Here is an 18025-nt window from a genome sequence, read left to right on the forward strand (position 1 = left end):
CAGCTTTATGGGGATGTTACCCAAGATGAGGAATTGTTGCATTTTGCATCAGTAATTTTTCCTACAAATTCCTGTGTCCATTTTTATTTTGGAAGTTTTTAAAAATGTATTCATTTACGCGATGTGGGCATCACCAGCTGAGCCAGCCTCTATTGCCCATCCTAGTTGCCCTTGGGCAGGTGGTGATGAGCTGCCTTCTTGAACCTGCAGTCCCTGAGGTGTAGGTACACCCACAGTGCTGTTAGGGAGGGAATTCCATGATTTTGACTCAGCGACAGTGAAGGAATGGTGATATCTTTCTAAGTCAGGATGGTGAATGACTTGGAGGGGGATTTCCATGTGGTGGTGTTCCCGGGTATCTGCTATTCTCATCCTTCGAGATGGTAGTGGTTGTGGGTCTGGAAGGTGCCTAAGAACTTTGGTGTGTTGTTGCAATGCATCTTGTAGATAGTACACACTGCTGCAACTGTTTGTCAATAGTGGAGGGATTGGATGCTTGTGGAAGGGGTACCTGCTTTGTACTGGATGGTGTCAAGCTTCTTGAGTATTGATGGAGCTGCATTCATCCAGGCGAGTGGTGAGTATTCCATTACACTCCTGACCTGAGCATTGTAGATGGTGGACAGGCTTTGGGGAGTCAGGAGGTGAGTTACACGCTGCATGATTTCTAGCCTTTGACCTGCTCTGGTAGCCATGGAGTTTATATGGCCAGACCAGTTCAGTTTCCTGTCAATGGTAACCCCCAGGATGTTGATAGTAGGGGATTCAGAGATGGTGATACTACTGAATGTCAAGGGACGATGGTTAGAGCCTCTCTTGTTGAAGTTAGACATTGCCTGGCACTTATGTGGCTCAAAAGTTACTTGCCACTTGTCAGCCCAAGCCTGGATATTGTCCAGATCCTGCTGCATTTGGGTATGAACTGCTTCACTATCTGAGAAGTCACAAATAGTGCAGAACATTGTACGGATACCTGCAAATATCCCCACTTCTGACCTTATGACGGAAGGAAGGTCATTGATGAAGCAGCTGAAGAGGATTGGTCCTAGGACACTTCCCTGAGGAACTCCTGCACTGATGTCCTGAGGATAGATGATTGACCTCTAACCATCACAACCATCTTCCTTTCTGTCAGGTATGATTCCAACCAGCAGAGGGCTTTCCTCCTAATTTCCATTTACTCCATTTTCGTTAGGACACCTTGATGCCATATTCGGTCAAATGCTGCCTTGATGTTGAGGGCTGTCACTCTCACCTCACCTCTGGTATTTAGCTCTTTGGTCCATGTTTGGACGAAGGAGGTGATGAGGTCAGGAGCTGAGTGGCCTTGACAGAACCCAAACTGGCATCCGTAATCAGGTTATTGCCGAGTAATGTTGCATGATAGCACTGTTGACGAGCCCTTCCATTACTTTGCTCATGATTGAGAGTAGGATAATAGGGCAGTAATTGGCTGGGTTGGACTTGTCCTAAGCAATCTTAGCATCAAAGCAATCTTGACATGTGTACCTTCTACCCATATTTATCAAAATCCTTTATGAAATATCTTCAATCACCACATTGTGCTTGAGTGAGTGGATTTTCTTCCCTATTTCAGTGATTAACTGGATTAACAGCGAGGTGTGTACCAGATTACTTCAGGCTGTTTCAGATAGATGGCAGCTCCTGTGCACGGTATCCAACACTGTAACACAGTATAACTGGTGCAAAAGCAATGAAGGCATGGCAATGAGAGCTGGACTAAAACTGGAAATATGGAAAGGATGTGGTCTTCATAACTGTTAATTTTAACATCAAGTAAACTCAAAATAAAACTTGGTATTCTTAATTAATTCTTTGGTTCAAAGTCTGAGGGAAGTGCTAACAGTGTCATTTTTCTCTACTGTATATCACTGGAGATCTCAGTATTTTTGTTAGGTTTAAAACCTAAACATCTTAGATCCTGGGAGCGGGCGTTTGCTATCTGTCACAGGCTTTCAGCAGAGGCAACCATTTGTACTGAAAACAGCAAATGTCTTTTCAGGAGGATGCACTTAGACAGACTGTTCTCAGTGCCGTGTACAAAGTGAACATGGACAGCTCATCCATCAGTCATTCAAGGAGTCAGACACAAGGCTTACAACATTTGACTCAGATTCGTTTATATCATATCCACTTTAATAACAAATGACTGAAACACAGGAAAATAAATTGAATCTTTGCCTGTTGCTACTTGGCATGTATCCCAATGTGCAAGTGGTGTCGTCTGAGCTTTGATACCATGAGGGCCAATTTTGACCCATTGTAAGAGAGAGAAAAGAAACAACAATCTTCGAGGTGTGCAGGTTAGCTACCTAACAGGTTTTTAAACTGTCTGGTTTCATCAAAGCCTTGCAGCTTCTGACAGAAAATGACACCCGTCCAGCAGGGGAAGATGAAAAGTGGGCACCAGTTATCTGCCAGCAACACAAGCATTCCACAATGGGTGTCGTGTCTCGTGTGAGGGGTTTGCTGGCAGGATGGAGGAAGGAGAAACACAAGCCTATGCTGCTCTTGTATTGGTCCTAGAGGGATGTTCCTGCCCCTTTTGATGACACCAATGAATGTTCACCTTGAACTCTACTCTAGAGGTCCTTACTAGTATTGACAATTGAGGTTTTCGCTTGTCCAGTGGAAATCTGATTCATGGTTAAAAGCTAAATGAGTAAAATAGCCAATTGGCTAGAAATGAAGCTATTTTATTCCATCCCCTGCACACTCTTCTCTTCATGATTGGAGAATGTTAAAAATTCCTTTAAAATACTTCAAATCCTTCTATGACTAAAATATATGTAAGTTAATCAGCTAATTGTCACAGGTAGATAAGATCATAAAAATAAACTTTTCGCACATTGGCTTTCATTAATCATTGCATTGAATACAGGAGTGAGATGATCTGTTGAAATTGTATAAGACTTTAGTGAGACCTAACTTGGAGTATTGTCTGCAGTTTGGTCAACTACCTATCAGAAAGATGTAGATAAGATTGAAAGAGCACAGAGAAAATTTACAAGGATGTTGCCAGGACTTGAGGACCTGAGTTAAAGGGAAAAGTTGAATAGTTAGGACTTTATTCCCTGGAACATAGAAGATTGAGGGGAGATTTGATAGAGGTACAGGTATACAAAATTATGAGGGGTGGGGATAGGTAAATGCAGGCAGGCTTTTTCACCTGAGGCTGGGTAAGAACTCAACTGGAGGTCATGGGTTAAGGATGAAAGGTGAAATGTTTAAGGGGAACACAACAGGTAACTGCTTCACTCTGAAAATTGTCAGAGCGTGGAATGAGCTGCCAGCACAAGTGGTAGACGTGAGGTCGATTTCAACATTTAAGATAAATTCGGCTAGGTACATAGATGAGAAGGGTATGGAGGGCTATGGTCTGGGTGCAGGTGGATGGGATTGGACAGATTAATGGTCCGTCACACGTGAAATGGGCTGAAGGGCCTGTTTCTGTGATGTAGTATTCTATGACTCTAATGACATATAATGTACAAATGAAATCTAGTTATACATTAACCAAAATATATAGCATCTTCCTTAAAATTAGGACAAAAACAAAAATTTTAGTCTAAATGCCCCTTTATCTCCTTTGACTTGTAGAAACCTGCTCAATATCGGAAACATCTTCAAAAGGTGACGCCTAACCCCTACCAGCCAGGAGATGTCCTCTTCTCATCACTACGATCAAAGATGAGGTGCAAGAGGCTGAAAACACACAATCAACATTTTAGTAACAGTTTGTTCCTTCCCCTCTACCATTAATGTTTCCGAATAGACAATGATCCCATGAAAGTGACCTCGCTATTTTTGCACTACCTATTTAATGTTTAAAATATTTTATGAATTGCACTGTATTGCTGCCACAAAACAACAGATTTCATGACTTATGTCAGTGATAATAAAACTTCTGATTCTGATTCAGAGGAACCTTACTGTCTCCTTTTCTTGCCTCAGAAACAACTTGATCTGACAGCAGAGTCAAGGAACTGAAGGGCCAAACTATTTGGCTCAGGTCTAACTATGTAGAAGTTTTTAAAAAACTAGTTCTGTTTTTACACTATTTTTAATTTAGCTATTTAACATACATATATGCCTACTGTAATTGATTTATTTTTTTCTATATTATCATGTCATGCATTCTACTGCTGCCACTAAGTTAATAAATTTCATGAGATATGCCGGTGATATTAAACCTGATTCTGAAATATAACCCAGGACTTACAATCATTAATACCTATTTTTTTTCTGTAAGAGGCTTGTCTTGGTTTTTCTGTAATCATGCGCTTGCTAATAAGATATAGATTTTGTTTTTTCTTATCAAAATTCCATCCTTCGGGAGGTTTGCTGATTAGAAAAGTCAGGCTAGTTACTGTGTAAATATTATGCAGGCTTATTGGGTAAAAGGTTTATAAACTAAATTGCAGCACGATGTATTTCCCATTTACAGTATATCAACAGAGATGTTCCTTTGTTACATCCTGAAACACTACCCAAGAATGCTCTGTGTAAAGATGTTGCTCAGTTGCCCTGTCAGGCCCTGAGAGGAGTGTGTGTGCATGTAACACTACTCTACCTGATGTGACTGTTACAAGTAACTGCGCTGACAAAGTCTTGAGGTTATGGCATTATATTCAGATACAAAAATCAGGGCATCAGCCTCCTGCTGGATGCACCTTGGAGAAGCAGCTTATATCTCGAACTTGAGGGACTGAGCTACAGGGAAAGGCAAGACAGACTGGGCCTTTACTCTTTGGAGTGTGTGATTCTGAGGGCTGATATCACAGGAAGGATACAAAAGCATGAGTGACACTAATAGGATGAGGAGACTATTTTCCAAGATTGGGAATCGAAAGCACTTGGAGGGGTAATTTTTATTTCTTTTGCACAATGGGTGGTAGATATGGAAATAGCTGCCAGGGAAAGTGATTGAGACCGGTACTAAACACATTGATGAACGAAGGGCAGTAGATGTAGTGTAAATGGATTTCGGACATAGAATAGTACAGCACAGTACAGGCCCTTCAGCCCACGATGTTGTGCCGACCCTCAAACCCTGCCTCCCATATAACCTCCCACCTTAAATTCCTCCATATACCTGTCTAGTAATCTCTTAATCTAGTAATTTCAGCAAGGCATTTGACAAGGTCCCCCATGCAAGGCTTATTGAGAAAGTAAGGAGGCATGGATTGCTTTGTGGATCCAGAACTGGCTTGCCCACAGAAGGCAAAGCATGGTTGTAGATGGGTCATATTCTGCATGGAGGTCGGTCACCAGTGGTGTGCCTCAGGGATCTGTTCTGGGACCCCAACTCTTCGTGATTTTTATAAATGACCTGGATGAAGAAGTGGAGGGATGGGTTAGTAAATTTGCTGATGACACAAACGTTGGAGGTGTTGTGGATCATGTGGAGGGCTGTCAGAGGTTACAGAGGGACATTGATAGGATGCAAAAATGGCCTGAGATGTGGCAGATGGAGTTCAACCCAGATAAGAGTGAGGTGGTTCATTTTGGTAGGTCAAATATGATGACAGAATATAATATTAATGGTAAGGCTCTCGGCAGTGTGGAGGATCAGAGGGATCTTGGGGTCCAAGTTCACAGGACACTCAAAGCTGCTGCCCAGGTTGACTCTGTGGTTAAAAAAGCATAAGGTGCATTGGCCTCCACCAATCGTGGGATTGAGTTTAGGTAATGTTGCAGCTATATTGGACCCTGGTCAGACCCCATTTGGAGTACTGTGCTCAGTTCTGGTCACCTCACTATAGGAAGGATGTGGTAACTATAGAAAAGGTGCAGAGGAGATTTACAAGGATGTTGCCTGGATTGGGGAGCATGCCTTATGAGAATAGGTTGAGTGAACCCGGCCTTTTTTCCTTGCAGTGATGGAGGATGAGAGGTTACCTGATAGAGGTGTACGGGATGATGAGAGGCATTGATCGTGTGGATAGTCAGAGGCTTTTTCCCAGGGCTGAAATGCCTAGCATGGGAAGGCATAGTTTTAAGGTGCTTGGAAGTACATACAGAGGAGATATCAGGGGTAAGTTTTTTTTATGCAGAGAGTGGTGAGTGCGTGGAATGGGCTGCCGGTGACGGTGGTGGAGGTGGATACGACAGGGTCTTTTAAGAGACTTCTGGACAAGTATATGGAACTCAGAAAAATAGAGGGCTATGGGTAACCCTCGGTAATTTCACAGGCAGGGACATGTTTGGCACAGCTTTGTGGGCCGAAGGGCCTGTATTGTGCTGTAGGTTTTCTCTGTTTCTATGTACATTAGCTAGATACATATAGCATGTGAACAGCTGTGTGGGCGACAAGAGAAGGCTGAGAGTCGAGGGCTGGGAAATAAATTGTTTCCACCTTGTTCAGCATGGAAACAGATGGACTGAAGGGCCTTTCTCCATTCGTACAACTATGACTCTTCCCGTTGTGACAGCATGGGAGGAGTCTGCAGTGAATATGTGCTGGGCTAACTTTGAACATCACTGACAATGCACTGCTTTAGAGTAACTATTTAGAATTAGTAATGGATTAGAAGAAACATGTTAAAAAAGGTGTACGCCTTTATCAATCAGGGCACTGAGATTGGGTATTGGGACATGATGTTGCAATTGTACGAGTGAATGATGAGGCTGCTCTGGAGTACTGTGTATAGGCTTCATCACCATGTTATAGCAAACAATGTAGAAAAGACTTACAAGAATGGCGCTGGGGCAAAAGAACCTGAATTATAGGGAGGAGTTGGCCAGGCAAGATCTTTATTCTTTGGAACATAGGAACCTTAATGACATCTTTAATAGTACGAGAGGCATAAATAAGTTGGGCAGGAAATGCCTTTCCCCAGGGTATGAGAGCCCAAAAGTGGATTCAGGCCAAGAGGAGCAAGATTTAAAGGAACCTGAGGGGCAACTCTTTCCACTGAGAGGGTGGCAAGTCCATGGAGTGAGCTGTCAGAGGAAGTTATTGAGACTGGTACAACAGTATCATTTAAGAAGCACTTGGATAGGTACAGAGAGGGAAGAAGCTTAGAGGGATTGGGGCCAAACACAGAAAATTACGACTAGCTAGATGAGTAATGTGGTTGAAGGGCTGAAGAGTGTGATTCGATGCTGTACTGGTCTGTGACCTCATGATCTATCAGGCAACAAGACCCCTACAAATGAGGATGTAGCGGTTAAACATCTGTAGTGTTGAGACAGTGTTAACGTTTCAAGTAAGAGACCACGTGAATTTGGGCCATCTGTAGCATTTTGAGTTTCATGCAGGTGGTCATCTTAGTTTGCCTGAGGGAACTCTTCCAAATGAACTGCTCTTCATTTGGCTCTGCAAAAACAAAAAGACTGACATTCAAAAAGAAAAAAAAAATCTGCAGATGCTTCAAGTGCAAGATCAAAATGGAAAATATTGGGAACACTCACAGCAGGTCAGGTAGCACCTATGGAGACAATGTTTCAATGACCCTGCATCAGAATAGCTAAAGTGAAAAGTGATAGAGAGGGTGGAGGTAGGATCTACAACTCCAGTTCAGGGAATCTGTCAGATAGGGAGCGGCCAGAATTATTAAGGTGATTGGATGTGTATAGAACCTTCTTATTGACAGATTAATGAGAGGAATTAAAGAATTAAAAAAAAGATGTGAAATACAGGTGGCAGCTATTACTGCACATGAAATAAACAGCACATCAGAATGTATCTGTGAATAAGTATATAAACATAAAACAACAACAAGGTTTTCAATAAGTACAAATAGCTTCACAAGGTAATAAACCAAATGTTATTTGGAAGATACAAACTCTCCTGGCATGCAAAATATTTTGTAGAGCTAAAATAACAGCAACTAGAATATAGGACAAATTGTCTATTTAAATACATATACCTATTCTTTTCAGGAGGAATGAAAAATTTTTCTCCCCACAAAATAAAATTGCTTTATTGAAACTATCAAACAATTAATCTTTCATTATGTGTAAAGCACTTACTGAAAGCCCATGGTAATCTGTTGATCTGAGTTTCAATACATTTCATGGAACCTTCAAACTTGTGTGCAGATGCATTGCCCACAGAGCTACAATAGAAATTGATTTCCCAAAGGAATATTCACCGTAAAGGGGATATCTAAACATAACTTTGACCTTCATTCAGACATTGGCTCCAAATCTCCATTCTGTCATTATCCAGCTTCATTTTCTGTTCCTTCCTGAGACTGGTCTTGAGAATTAAAACTTTCCATCTCCTTTTCTGAGCCTCGAACAGAATGCTGCCCACAAGTCAAGAGGTTGTCAACTGGGATGAGAAAGCAACTTGCAATCAACATCCCTCCTCCAGCAAGCAAGAACCCAGTGCTGTAATCTTTAGTCCAGTCCACCACTAACCCTGCAACAGAAGAGTGAACAGCAGTCCAAAATAAGCTAGTTTTGTGCTTTGTCTGGATACAAGAGGAAATTAATAGTCATCAATTCTGTTAAATACCTTGTGGCAGTAAATCTGTTAAATCCCTTTTTTCTCTTTAAACTCTCATTCTAACAGCTCTCACTTATGACATTACTGCAACATTTAAAAGCAATAATAGTGGCTTTAACAAACAAAAGCCCCCTAAGGCGACTGTCAAGTGAAATGTCAGAAATATTTGTCTCTCGTAGTGAGACATCATACAGATGATGGAAAGCATTCTCAAAGAGGCAGATTCTAAATATGGATCTTAAAAAGTAGAGGTCAGAATCAGATTTAGTGTCACTGGCATATGTTGTGAAATCTGTTTAACGTTGTGGCTGTAGTACAATGTAATACATAATAATAGAGGGAAAAAACTGAATTACAGTAAGAAGGAGGGCACGTCCCGAGTGGTGGAGGTCCTTAATAATGGACACTGCCTTTCTGAGGCACCGCTCCTTGAAGATGTCTTGGAAACTACGGAGGCTAGTGCTCACGATGGAGCTGCCTAATTTTACAACTCCCTGCAACTTACTTCGATCCTGTGCAGTAGCCCCATCCCCAAACCAGACAATGATCCAGCCAATTAGAATGCTCTCCATGGTACATCTGTAGAAATTTGCGAGTGTTTTAGGTGACATACCAAGTCTCCTCAAACTTCTAATGAAATAAAGCCACTACCTCACCTTCTTGAAAGCTGCATCCATATGCTGAGGTGGAATAGAAGTTAGAAGAGAGGTTCTAAAGCAGGGATGCTCAAACTTTTTTATGCCATGGACTATTACCGTTAAGCAAAGTAGGGAGCTGCTGTTCTAGAGGGTGAGTCAACAAAGTTCTAGTGCTGACTAAATTTTTGTGTGTGGTATACATCCAGAAATTTCACTTCAAAACTAGGCATGGAAAAGATGTAAATTTGCTTTGGCTCTTATGTCATGGGATTTGTGATAAAATGCTGAAGGGATTTCAAGCCCACTGTCCATTATAGGAGACAGAAGTCTATAATGAGTTGCTCTTCTGATAAGTATACAAAAACACTGGAAACGCACAGCAGGTCAGACAAAATAGATCTGTGGTTGCGTCAGTGCAGATTTACTCCCAAGTACAATTCTAGATATTCAAGTTTTATTTCATGTATACAAGGATCCAGGTTAAGTGGTTTTTGGCAACAGTACCTGTGACGTGCAATGAACAAACTGAATGGGTTAAAGTATTCTGTAAACGTCTTCTGTCCCAAGAAAGCCAGGCACCTTTTGATATATTAACTGCTCAAACGCCAATCTTAAATTTAGGATACAGTGTCCACAATGACCGTTTCATGAAGCGATGAGCAGTTGTACTAAAATTCTTCATCTACAGAACACTAAAAGTTCAGAAATTCCCCATTCAGACAGAGTTTCTGTCTGACAGCTGGTCTTTACGGCTCTGAAAGGAAGGTTGGTGCTTGGAACAGAGGGCAAATTTGGCAATGTAGGTCCCATGTTGATGTGCCTCATTAAAAGAAGATTTAACTGTTGATATGGACTGTTGTGTTGCATGTATGAGGATTCCATTCCATAAACCGTTTATGCTGGAATGCACAAAAACCCCAGACAAGCTGTATTAATGCTACTTCATATTTCAATAATGTGTTTATATATCACTTTCATTCAAGTAAAGCATCTGTAAAATTTCTTTTCTAAAATTCAATTCAGATAAATAAGATGTTGATAATTGTGTTCAGAAAGTTTAACACCCTGACTAGCTCTGGGGAAGTTAGAATTTTATCCCATCAGTTTCCGGTTTTATTTTCTATGCGTTTTTGGACCGCCTAATCAGTTCTTGATACAGGGTAAATATCTCAAACACAGCAGATCATCTTCAATATTATAAAAATATAAACAACTGCGGATATTACATCCAATTCCCAATGCATGCTCACTAGATATTGAAACTTAACAGCTTTTGTTAATAAAGATAAATAGAATGGCAATTTCTGATTACGCAACTTCAACTGAAAAATGAATTTTGACAATCTGATAATTCTAAAGATTTCATTCTGTTAAACCTACAAGAATATTATGCAGCATCTGGGAATGAAAAATGTTTAGGGAAATCCCCTTATCAGTAAATTTTCAATTAAGGTCAGGAGGGTGAGTAACAAAATGTTCTGTACCTGTGAAAGAGTAGTTTTCCAACTAGAATATGGTAACACTAGTTTTCAACGTTCGTTCTGGCTACATTGGTGACAATTTGCTGTTGAATCATGAGCATGATATCAAAAGCATTTCTTTTTAAAAAGTGGAAATATTTTACACAACATCTCGTCTTTTTCATCAATGCTTCCAATTTGCAAATGCAAAACAATTTACCAGGTTCATAATTCAAAAGGATCTTAGAAATGCCAAATATAGTTCTAACTTTTTTTTTCACACACTAACTGGAAATCGGATATATTAAACTATAGTTTTGGGTTAAGTATGTGAGACTTTGACAAACAGGCCACATCAGTCATTTTTGGGCCACCCATAGCATGTCTCACCATGTTCCAATCCAATCTAATCCAATGATTTTCTTAAAAATTCTCTTCTTGTCAATTAAGACAACAAACATCTTCCCCCAGCAATCAAAAGCCAATCACATATGGTGTAATACATATCAATGAGTAACATTGACAATCAAATTAAATGAATGGCAACAGTATTCACCAATCAAGCATTTTCTGAACTAATTTCTCAAAATGAGGGGAGATTTGATAGAGTTATACAAAATTATGAGTATAGAACAAGCTGCCAGCAGAAGTGGTAGATGAGGGTTTGATTGCCAAGTTTAAGATATTTTTGCTTAAATCAACGGATGGAAGGGGTATGGAGGACTGTGGTCTAGGTATAGGTCAATGGGTCTAGGCAGAATAACAAGTTGGCATGGTCTAGATGGGCTGACAGGCCTGCTTCTGTTGTAGTGCACTATGATTCTATATGGTCAGGTGACAACTAACTTCTATGGAAGACAGGTTACCTGCATACAAAGTGACTGTACAATTTCAATCACCAATGCATCTACAGCAGCCGCAGTATCAATAGCAAAAGAAGATAATGAAACAGCGCTGATGTGTAAGGCAAGACAATAAAAATCCTTCTTAAAACAACAATAACCCCCCCCCCCAGACATTTAGCACCTATCATTGCAGATACAGAACTAATGGAAACTAAAAGCAGATATTAAAGAACATTACCTGCCAGGGGTGGTCCTACAAGGCATCCAATACTCCGGAAGAACATAAGTATTCCTAGTGCATTGCTCAGATTCTTAACTCCCACCAGATCAGTTATTAGTGTGACGAGAAGAGCCATAGTAGTCCCAACGAAGAATCCACATCCACAACTGAAGACAATGAGTGAGGCATAATTCTTAGCTAATGGGAAAAACAATGTAAGTATACTTAAAATAGTAGTCACTATTATTGTAAGGCGGACTGATGTCAAAAGCCGCATATTGGCAAACCAACCGCATCCAACTCTTCCAACGAGGTCAGAAGCTGACCAGTAAGACATCAAAAAAGCTGCTTTGAAATCCTCAATCCCAATACTTTGGGCATGAGGAACTAAATAGATTGTAGGAACCAATAGGCCCATCACAGAGAAAAGCCCAAAAAAGGTCAAATAAATTAACTTTGGCTCCTTCAGACAAGCCAGGTCTTTAAAATAAGCAGACGAACAACATGAATCTTTTCTGAGATTAATGGTAAATAATGGTGCAGGTTTCTGACATCGCCTCTGTAAGGGCCTCATTAGAGCTCCACAGACACAGATGTTCAGGTGGATTCCCCCAATGATCATCAGTGTTTGTTGCCAGGACATGGTGTTGATAAGCCACTGGTAGAACGGTGTGACGATGAAGAGGAAGATGCTGTCTCCAGCACTGGACAAGGCATTTGCTAACGGCCTCCGGTCTGTGAAGTACTGATTGACCAAACTTACAGAGGATATCCAAGCAAGTCCATTCCCCAACCCTAAAGGAAATTTAAAAAAATACAAATTGACAAGTCAAGAAATTCACAGTAACCAAAAATATATAACATTATGCTCAGAAACCCTGAAAGATCCTACAATATCAGTTTCCACAATTTTGTCTCAGTCTTCACATGGGCTGGTCAGGTTTCTGACAGACCTACACAAGGTCACCTCTGGTTTGGTCACATATCCCAAAATTAATTTTAGTTAGAGATACAATACGGTAACAGACCCTTCCAGCCCAACAAGCCCATGCTGCCCAACTGCACTCTGGTAACCAATGAACCTACTAACCACACTTCTTTGGAATATGGGAGGAAACTGGAGCACCTGGAGGAAACCTGGACATTCACAGGGAGAATGTATAGACTCCTTATAGTCAGTGGTAGAATTGAACCCCAGGTCATTGGCTGGAATCACGTTAAGCTAACTGTTATGCTATTGTGCCACCCCAAAGCAGTGAGGTCCCGCCAAGATATAGAGTTGGATCACTGGATTCAAAGTCCAGACTGTAAATAGTTAATGTAAAGGAGTGTTGCAGATTTAACTTGCCCATACAATTTATTGTTTTAATACATTTCCTATAAAGTCATCATTAGTGACAACCTCACAAGACCGAGAAGCCTCAACTCCTCCCCCCCAAACTAGATTTACATCTCAATATCAGAATTACAACTACTGTTAAGAACTATATCACAGAGTTGTACAACACAGAACTGATCCGACACCCCGCTACATTACATCCACAGCTACCTTTCTGTCTATCTACACTAATTCTATTGCCTGTACTAGTTCCATATCCTTCAGTGCCTTGTCTATTTAAGTGTCTGCTTAGATGTCTCTAAAATGAAGTGACATTTAGTTGTAGGATTAAATGTCACTGTGTGTCAATAACCATCAGCTTGCAAAGTATTTCCTGCTTAATTAGGATCTGATGACACTTGGACATAAAGCCCATAGCTACCAGACTGGGTGTGCAGAGAAGGGGCCAATTTTAGGCAAAAGCCTCAATAATCTATGTGCCCCAGGTGCATCTGCCCATGACAGTACTGATGGTGAAGATCACTGCATGATCCCATGGGAATAAAATTCTGCCTTGACTCTACCTGGCATTATCGCCATTCTAAATAGAGCAGATCGAAACTTAGCATCCATGAGGCACTGTGAACCATCAATAGCAGCACTGTATTCCAGCACAATCTGTAAAAACAAGGCTCAATATGTGCCTTACATCACTATAACAATCAAGCCAGACTACTCTTGGTTTAATGAACAGCAAGAGTACCCAACATAATGCTCCACTCTCTTGACCCTGCAACACAAGACTATAAATTTCTGCTAAACTGCTAAAGCAGAATTTTATAAAAAGCCAACAGACGATAGACAATAGGTGCAGGAGTAGGCCATTTGGCCCTTCGAGCCAGCACCGCCATTCACTGTGATCATGGCTGATCATCCACAATCAGTACCCCATTCCTGCCTTCTCCCCATATCCCTTGACTCCACTATCATTAAGGGCTCTATCTAACTCTTACTTGAAAGCATCCAGAGAATTGGCCTCCACTGCCTTCTGGGGCAGAGCATTCCACAGATCCACAACTCTCTGGGTGAAAAAGTTTTTCCTCAACTCCATTCTAAATTGTCTACCCCTTATTCTCAAATTGTGGCCTCTGGTTCTGGACTCCCCCAACATCGGGAACATGTTTCCTGCCTCTAGCCTGTCCAATCCCTTAATAATTTTATATGTTTCAATTAGATCCCCTCTCATCCTTCTAAATTCCAGTATATACAAGCCCAGTCCCTCCAATCTTTCGACATATGACTGTCCTGCCATCCCAGGAATTAACCTTGTGAACCTATGCTGCACTCCCTCGATAGCAAGAATCCTCAAATTTGGAGACCAAGACTGCACACAGTACTCCAGGTGTAGTCTCATCATGACCCTGTAGAGCTGCAGAAGGACCTCTTTGCTCTTATACTCAATTCCCCTTGTTATGAAGGCCAGCATGCCATTAGCTTTCTTCACTGCCTGCTGTACTTGCATGCTTGCTTTCAGTGACTGATGTACAAGAACACCCAGATCTCATTGTACTTCCCTTCTTCCTAACTTGACTCCATTTAGATAATAATCTGCCTTCCTGTTCTTACCACCAAAGTGGATAAACTCACACTTATCCACATTAAACTGCATCTGCCATGCATCTGCCCACTCACCCAGCCTGTCCACAGTCACCCTGCATTCTCATAACATCCTCCTCACATTTCACACTGCCACCAAGCTTTGTGTCATTGGCAAATTTGCTAATGTTACTTTTAATTCTCTCATCTAAATCATTAATATATATTGTAAACAGCTGCAGTACCCCACTGGTCACTGCCTGCCATTCCGAAAAGGACCCACTAATCGCTACTCTTTGTTTTCTGTCAGCCAGCCAATTTTCAATCCATGTCAGTACTCTGCCCCCAATACCATGTGCCGTAATTTTGCCCACTAATCTCCTATGTGGGACTTTATCAAAGGCTTTCTGAAAGTCCAGATACACTACATCCACTGGCTCTCCCTTGTCCATTTTCATAGTTACATCCTCAAAAAATTCCAGAAGATTAGGCAAGCACGATGTCCCCTTCGTAAATCCATGCTGACTCAGACCGATCCTGTTACTGCTATCCAGATGTGTCATAATTTCATCTTTTATAATTGACTCCAGCATCTTTCCCACCACTGACATCAGGCTAACCAGTCTATAATTCCCTGTTTTCTCTCTTCCTCCCTTCTTGAAGAGAGGGACAACATTAGCCACCCTCCAATCCACAGGAACTGATCCTGAATCTATAGAACATTGGAAAATGATTACCAATGCGTCCACGATTTCTAAAGCCACCTCCTTAAGTACCCTGGGATGCAGACCATCAGGTCCCAGGGACTGATCAGCCTTCAGACCCAACAGTCTATGCAACACCATTTCCTGCTTAATATAAATGATGAACAAGGACACCAAGATCTCGTTGTACTTCCCTTTTTCCTAACTTGACACCATTCAAATAGTAATCTGCCTTCCTGTTCTTGCCACCAAAGTGGATAACCTCACATTTATCCACATTAAATTGCATCTGCCATGCATCTGCCCACTCACCCAACCTGTCCAAGTCATCTCGTATTATCTCAACATCCTCCGCACATTTCACACTGCCACCCAGCTTTGTGCCATCTGCAAATTTACTAATGTTACTTTTAATCCCTTCATCCAAATCATTAATTTATATTGTAAATAGCTGTGGTCCCAGCATCGAGCCTTGCAGTACCCCACTAATCACCGCCTGCCATTCAGAAATGGACCCGTTCATCCCTGCTCTTTGTTTCCTGTCTGCCAACCAATTTACGATCCATGTCAGTACCCTACCTCCGATACCATGTGCTCTAATTTTGCCCACTAATCTCCTACGTGGGACCTTATCAAAGGCTTTCTGAAAGTCCAGGTACACTACATCCACTGGCTCTCCCTTGTCCATTTTCATAAAAATTCCAGAAGATTAGTCAAGCATGATTTCCCCTTCGTAAATCCATGCTGACTCTGACTGATCCTGTTACTGCTATCCAAATGTGCCGCTATTTCATCCTTTATAATTGACTCCAGCATCTTCCCCATCACTGATGTCAGGCTAACTGATCTATAATTCCCTGTTTTCTCTCTCCCTTCTTTCTTAAAAAGTGGGATAACATTAGCAACCCTCTTGTCCTCAGGAACTGATCCTGAATCTACAGAACATTGGAAAATAATTACCAATGCATCCACGATTTCTAGAGTCACCTCCTTAAGTACCCTGGGGTACAGACCATCAGGCCCCGGGGATTTATCAGCCTTCAATCCCATCAGTCTACCCAACATCATTTTCTGCCTAATGTGAATTTCCTTCAGTTCCTCTGTTACCCTTGGTCCTCTGGCCACTATTACATTTGGGAGATTGTTCATCTTCCCTAGTGAAGACAGATCCAAAGTACCTGTTCAACTCGTCTGCTATTTCCTTGTTCCCCATAATAAATTCACCCGTTTGTGTCTTCAAGGGCCCAACTTTGGTCTTAACTAATTTTTTCCTCTTCACATACCTAAAGAAGCTTTTACCATCCTCCTTTACATTCTTGGCTAGCTTGCCTTCATATCTCATCTTTTCTCCCCGTATTGCCTTTTTAGTTATCCTCTGTTGCTCTTTAAAAGTTTCCCAATCCTCTGGCTTCCCGCACATCTTTGCTAAGTTATACTTCTTCTCTTTCATTTTTACACTATCCTTGACTTCCCTTGTCAGCCACAGTCACCCCTTACTCCCCTTAGAATCTTTCTTCCTCTTTGGAATGAACTGATCTTTCAGCTTCTGTATTATTCCCAGAAATACCTGCCGATGTTGTTCCACTCTCATCCCTGCTAGGGTATCTTTCCAGACAACTTTGGGCAGCTCCTCCCTCATGGTTCTATAGTCCCCTCTGTTCAACTATAATACTGACACTTCCGATTTTCCCTTCTCCCTCTCAAATTGTAGTTTAAAACTTATCATATTATGGTCACTACCTCCTAATGACTCCTTTACCTCGAGTTCCCTTATCAAATCCGGTTCATTACACAACACTAAATCCAGAATTGCCTTCTCCCTGGTAGGCTCCAGTACAAGTTGCTCTAAGAATCCATCTCGGAGGCACTCCACAAACTCCCTTTCTTGGGGTCCAGTACCAACCTGCTTTTCCCAGTCTACCTGCATGTTGAAATCTCCCATAACAACCGTAGTATTACCTTTGCAACATGCCAATTTTAACTCTTGATTTAACTTGCACCCTATATCCAGGCAATTTCTCCAAATAAAATCCAAGAACGGCAACCCAGTCACACCCAGTTATAAATATGGAGGGCATTTAAACATGAGGAGGTGGGGAGGTGGTAGGGGTTCCTTGTGGATTCTCCATGCCTAATTCTGCTCCTCTGTTTTATGGTCTTATCGAGAAGGCAGGTGTACGGGGTTGAGTAGGATCCTGGATCAGCCATAATGGAATGGTGGAGAAGACGATGGGCTGAATGGCCTACTCCTGCTCCTATGTCTTATGGTAATACAGAATCAACTATTTCTCGCAGTCTTTGAAGTCCACACTATAAAAGTAACCTGACGCTAATCTGATTCCATCCATTTGGCACTAAGAAATGCTAACCATAATAGATACAGCAAAGGGCACAGGTCCAGCCATTTGTGGTTCTGAAGACTTGGTGCTTCAGAAATAAGAACACCGCCAGCAAAAACGTTCCCACAGAGATCTAACAATGGTATCTACTTGATAGAGTTCAGAACAGTCGTGCTCCCAAAAAGCAGAACAATCAAATCAATCGCTTCATTTGCGATTATCAGCCAAATGAAAGTTAGTGTTATCAGTAGCATCAACATTGTTAATAAATAGTACACACTCATCAATCACCTCTTCAAAGATACTTAGTTTGGAATCTATCAGAATCATTCAGCTGCCAATTTTATTACAACTTCAGTCCAAATTCAGATATAAAGAGCCAAATCACAAGCATGCAATGAGAGTGACGTCAAAGCAACACTTGAC

At 41.4% G+C, this 18025-nt stretch overlaps 1 protein-coding gene across 14 annotated transcripts in view; it reads right to left on the bottom strand.

Moving 5' to 3' along the window:
* Nucleotides 1–1947: 1947 nt before the first annotated feature.
* LOC140205836 (monocarboxylate transporter 13) overlaps nucleotides 1948–18025 on the bottom strand; it is a 50008-nt gene continuing 33930 nt past the window's right edge. For 10 of the 14 annotated variants that reach the window (XM_072273605.1, XM_072273608.1, XM_072273604.1 and 7 more), the window contains 2 exons: nucleotides 11661–12437; nucleotides 1948–8392 (listed from right to left, as the gene is read on the bottom strand). In XM_072273605.1, coding sequence (XP_072129706.1) covers nucleotides 8190–8392; nucleotides 11661–12437 — 980 coding nt within the window. In that variant the 3' untranslated portion in view covers nucleotides 1948–8189. The remainder of the gene's footprint in view (nucleotides 8393–11660; nucleotides 12438–18025) is intronic. The other 4 variants (XR_011887978.1, XR_011887979.1, XM_072273601.1 and 1 more) reach the window with 4 other exon arrangements.

The sequence above is a fragment of the Mobula birostris genome, chromosome 12 (genome assembly GCF_030028105.1).
Source record: "Mobula birostris isolate sMobBir1 chromosome 12, sMobBir1.hap1, whole genome shotgun sequence".
Lineage (NCBI taxonomy): Eukaryota > Metazoa > Chordata > Chondrichthyes > Myliobatiformes > Myliobatidae > Mobula > Mobula birostris.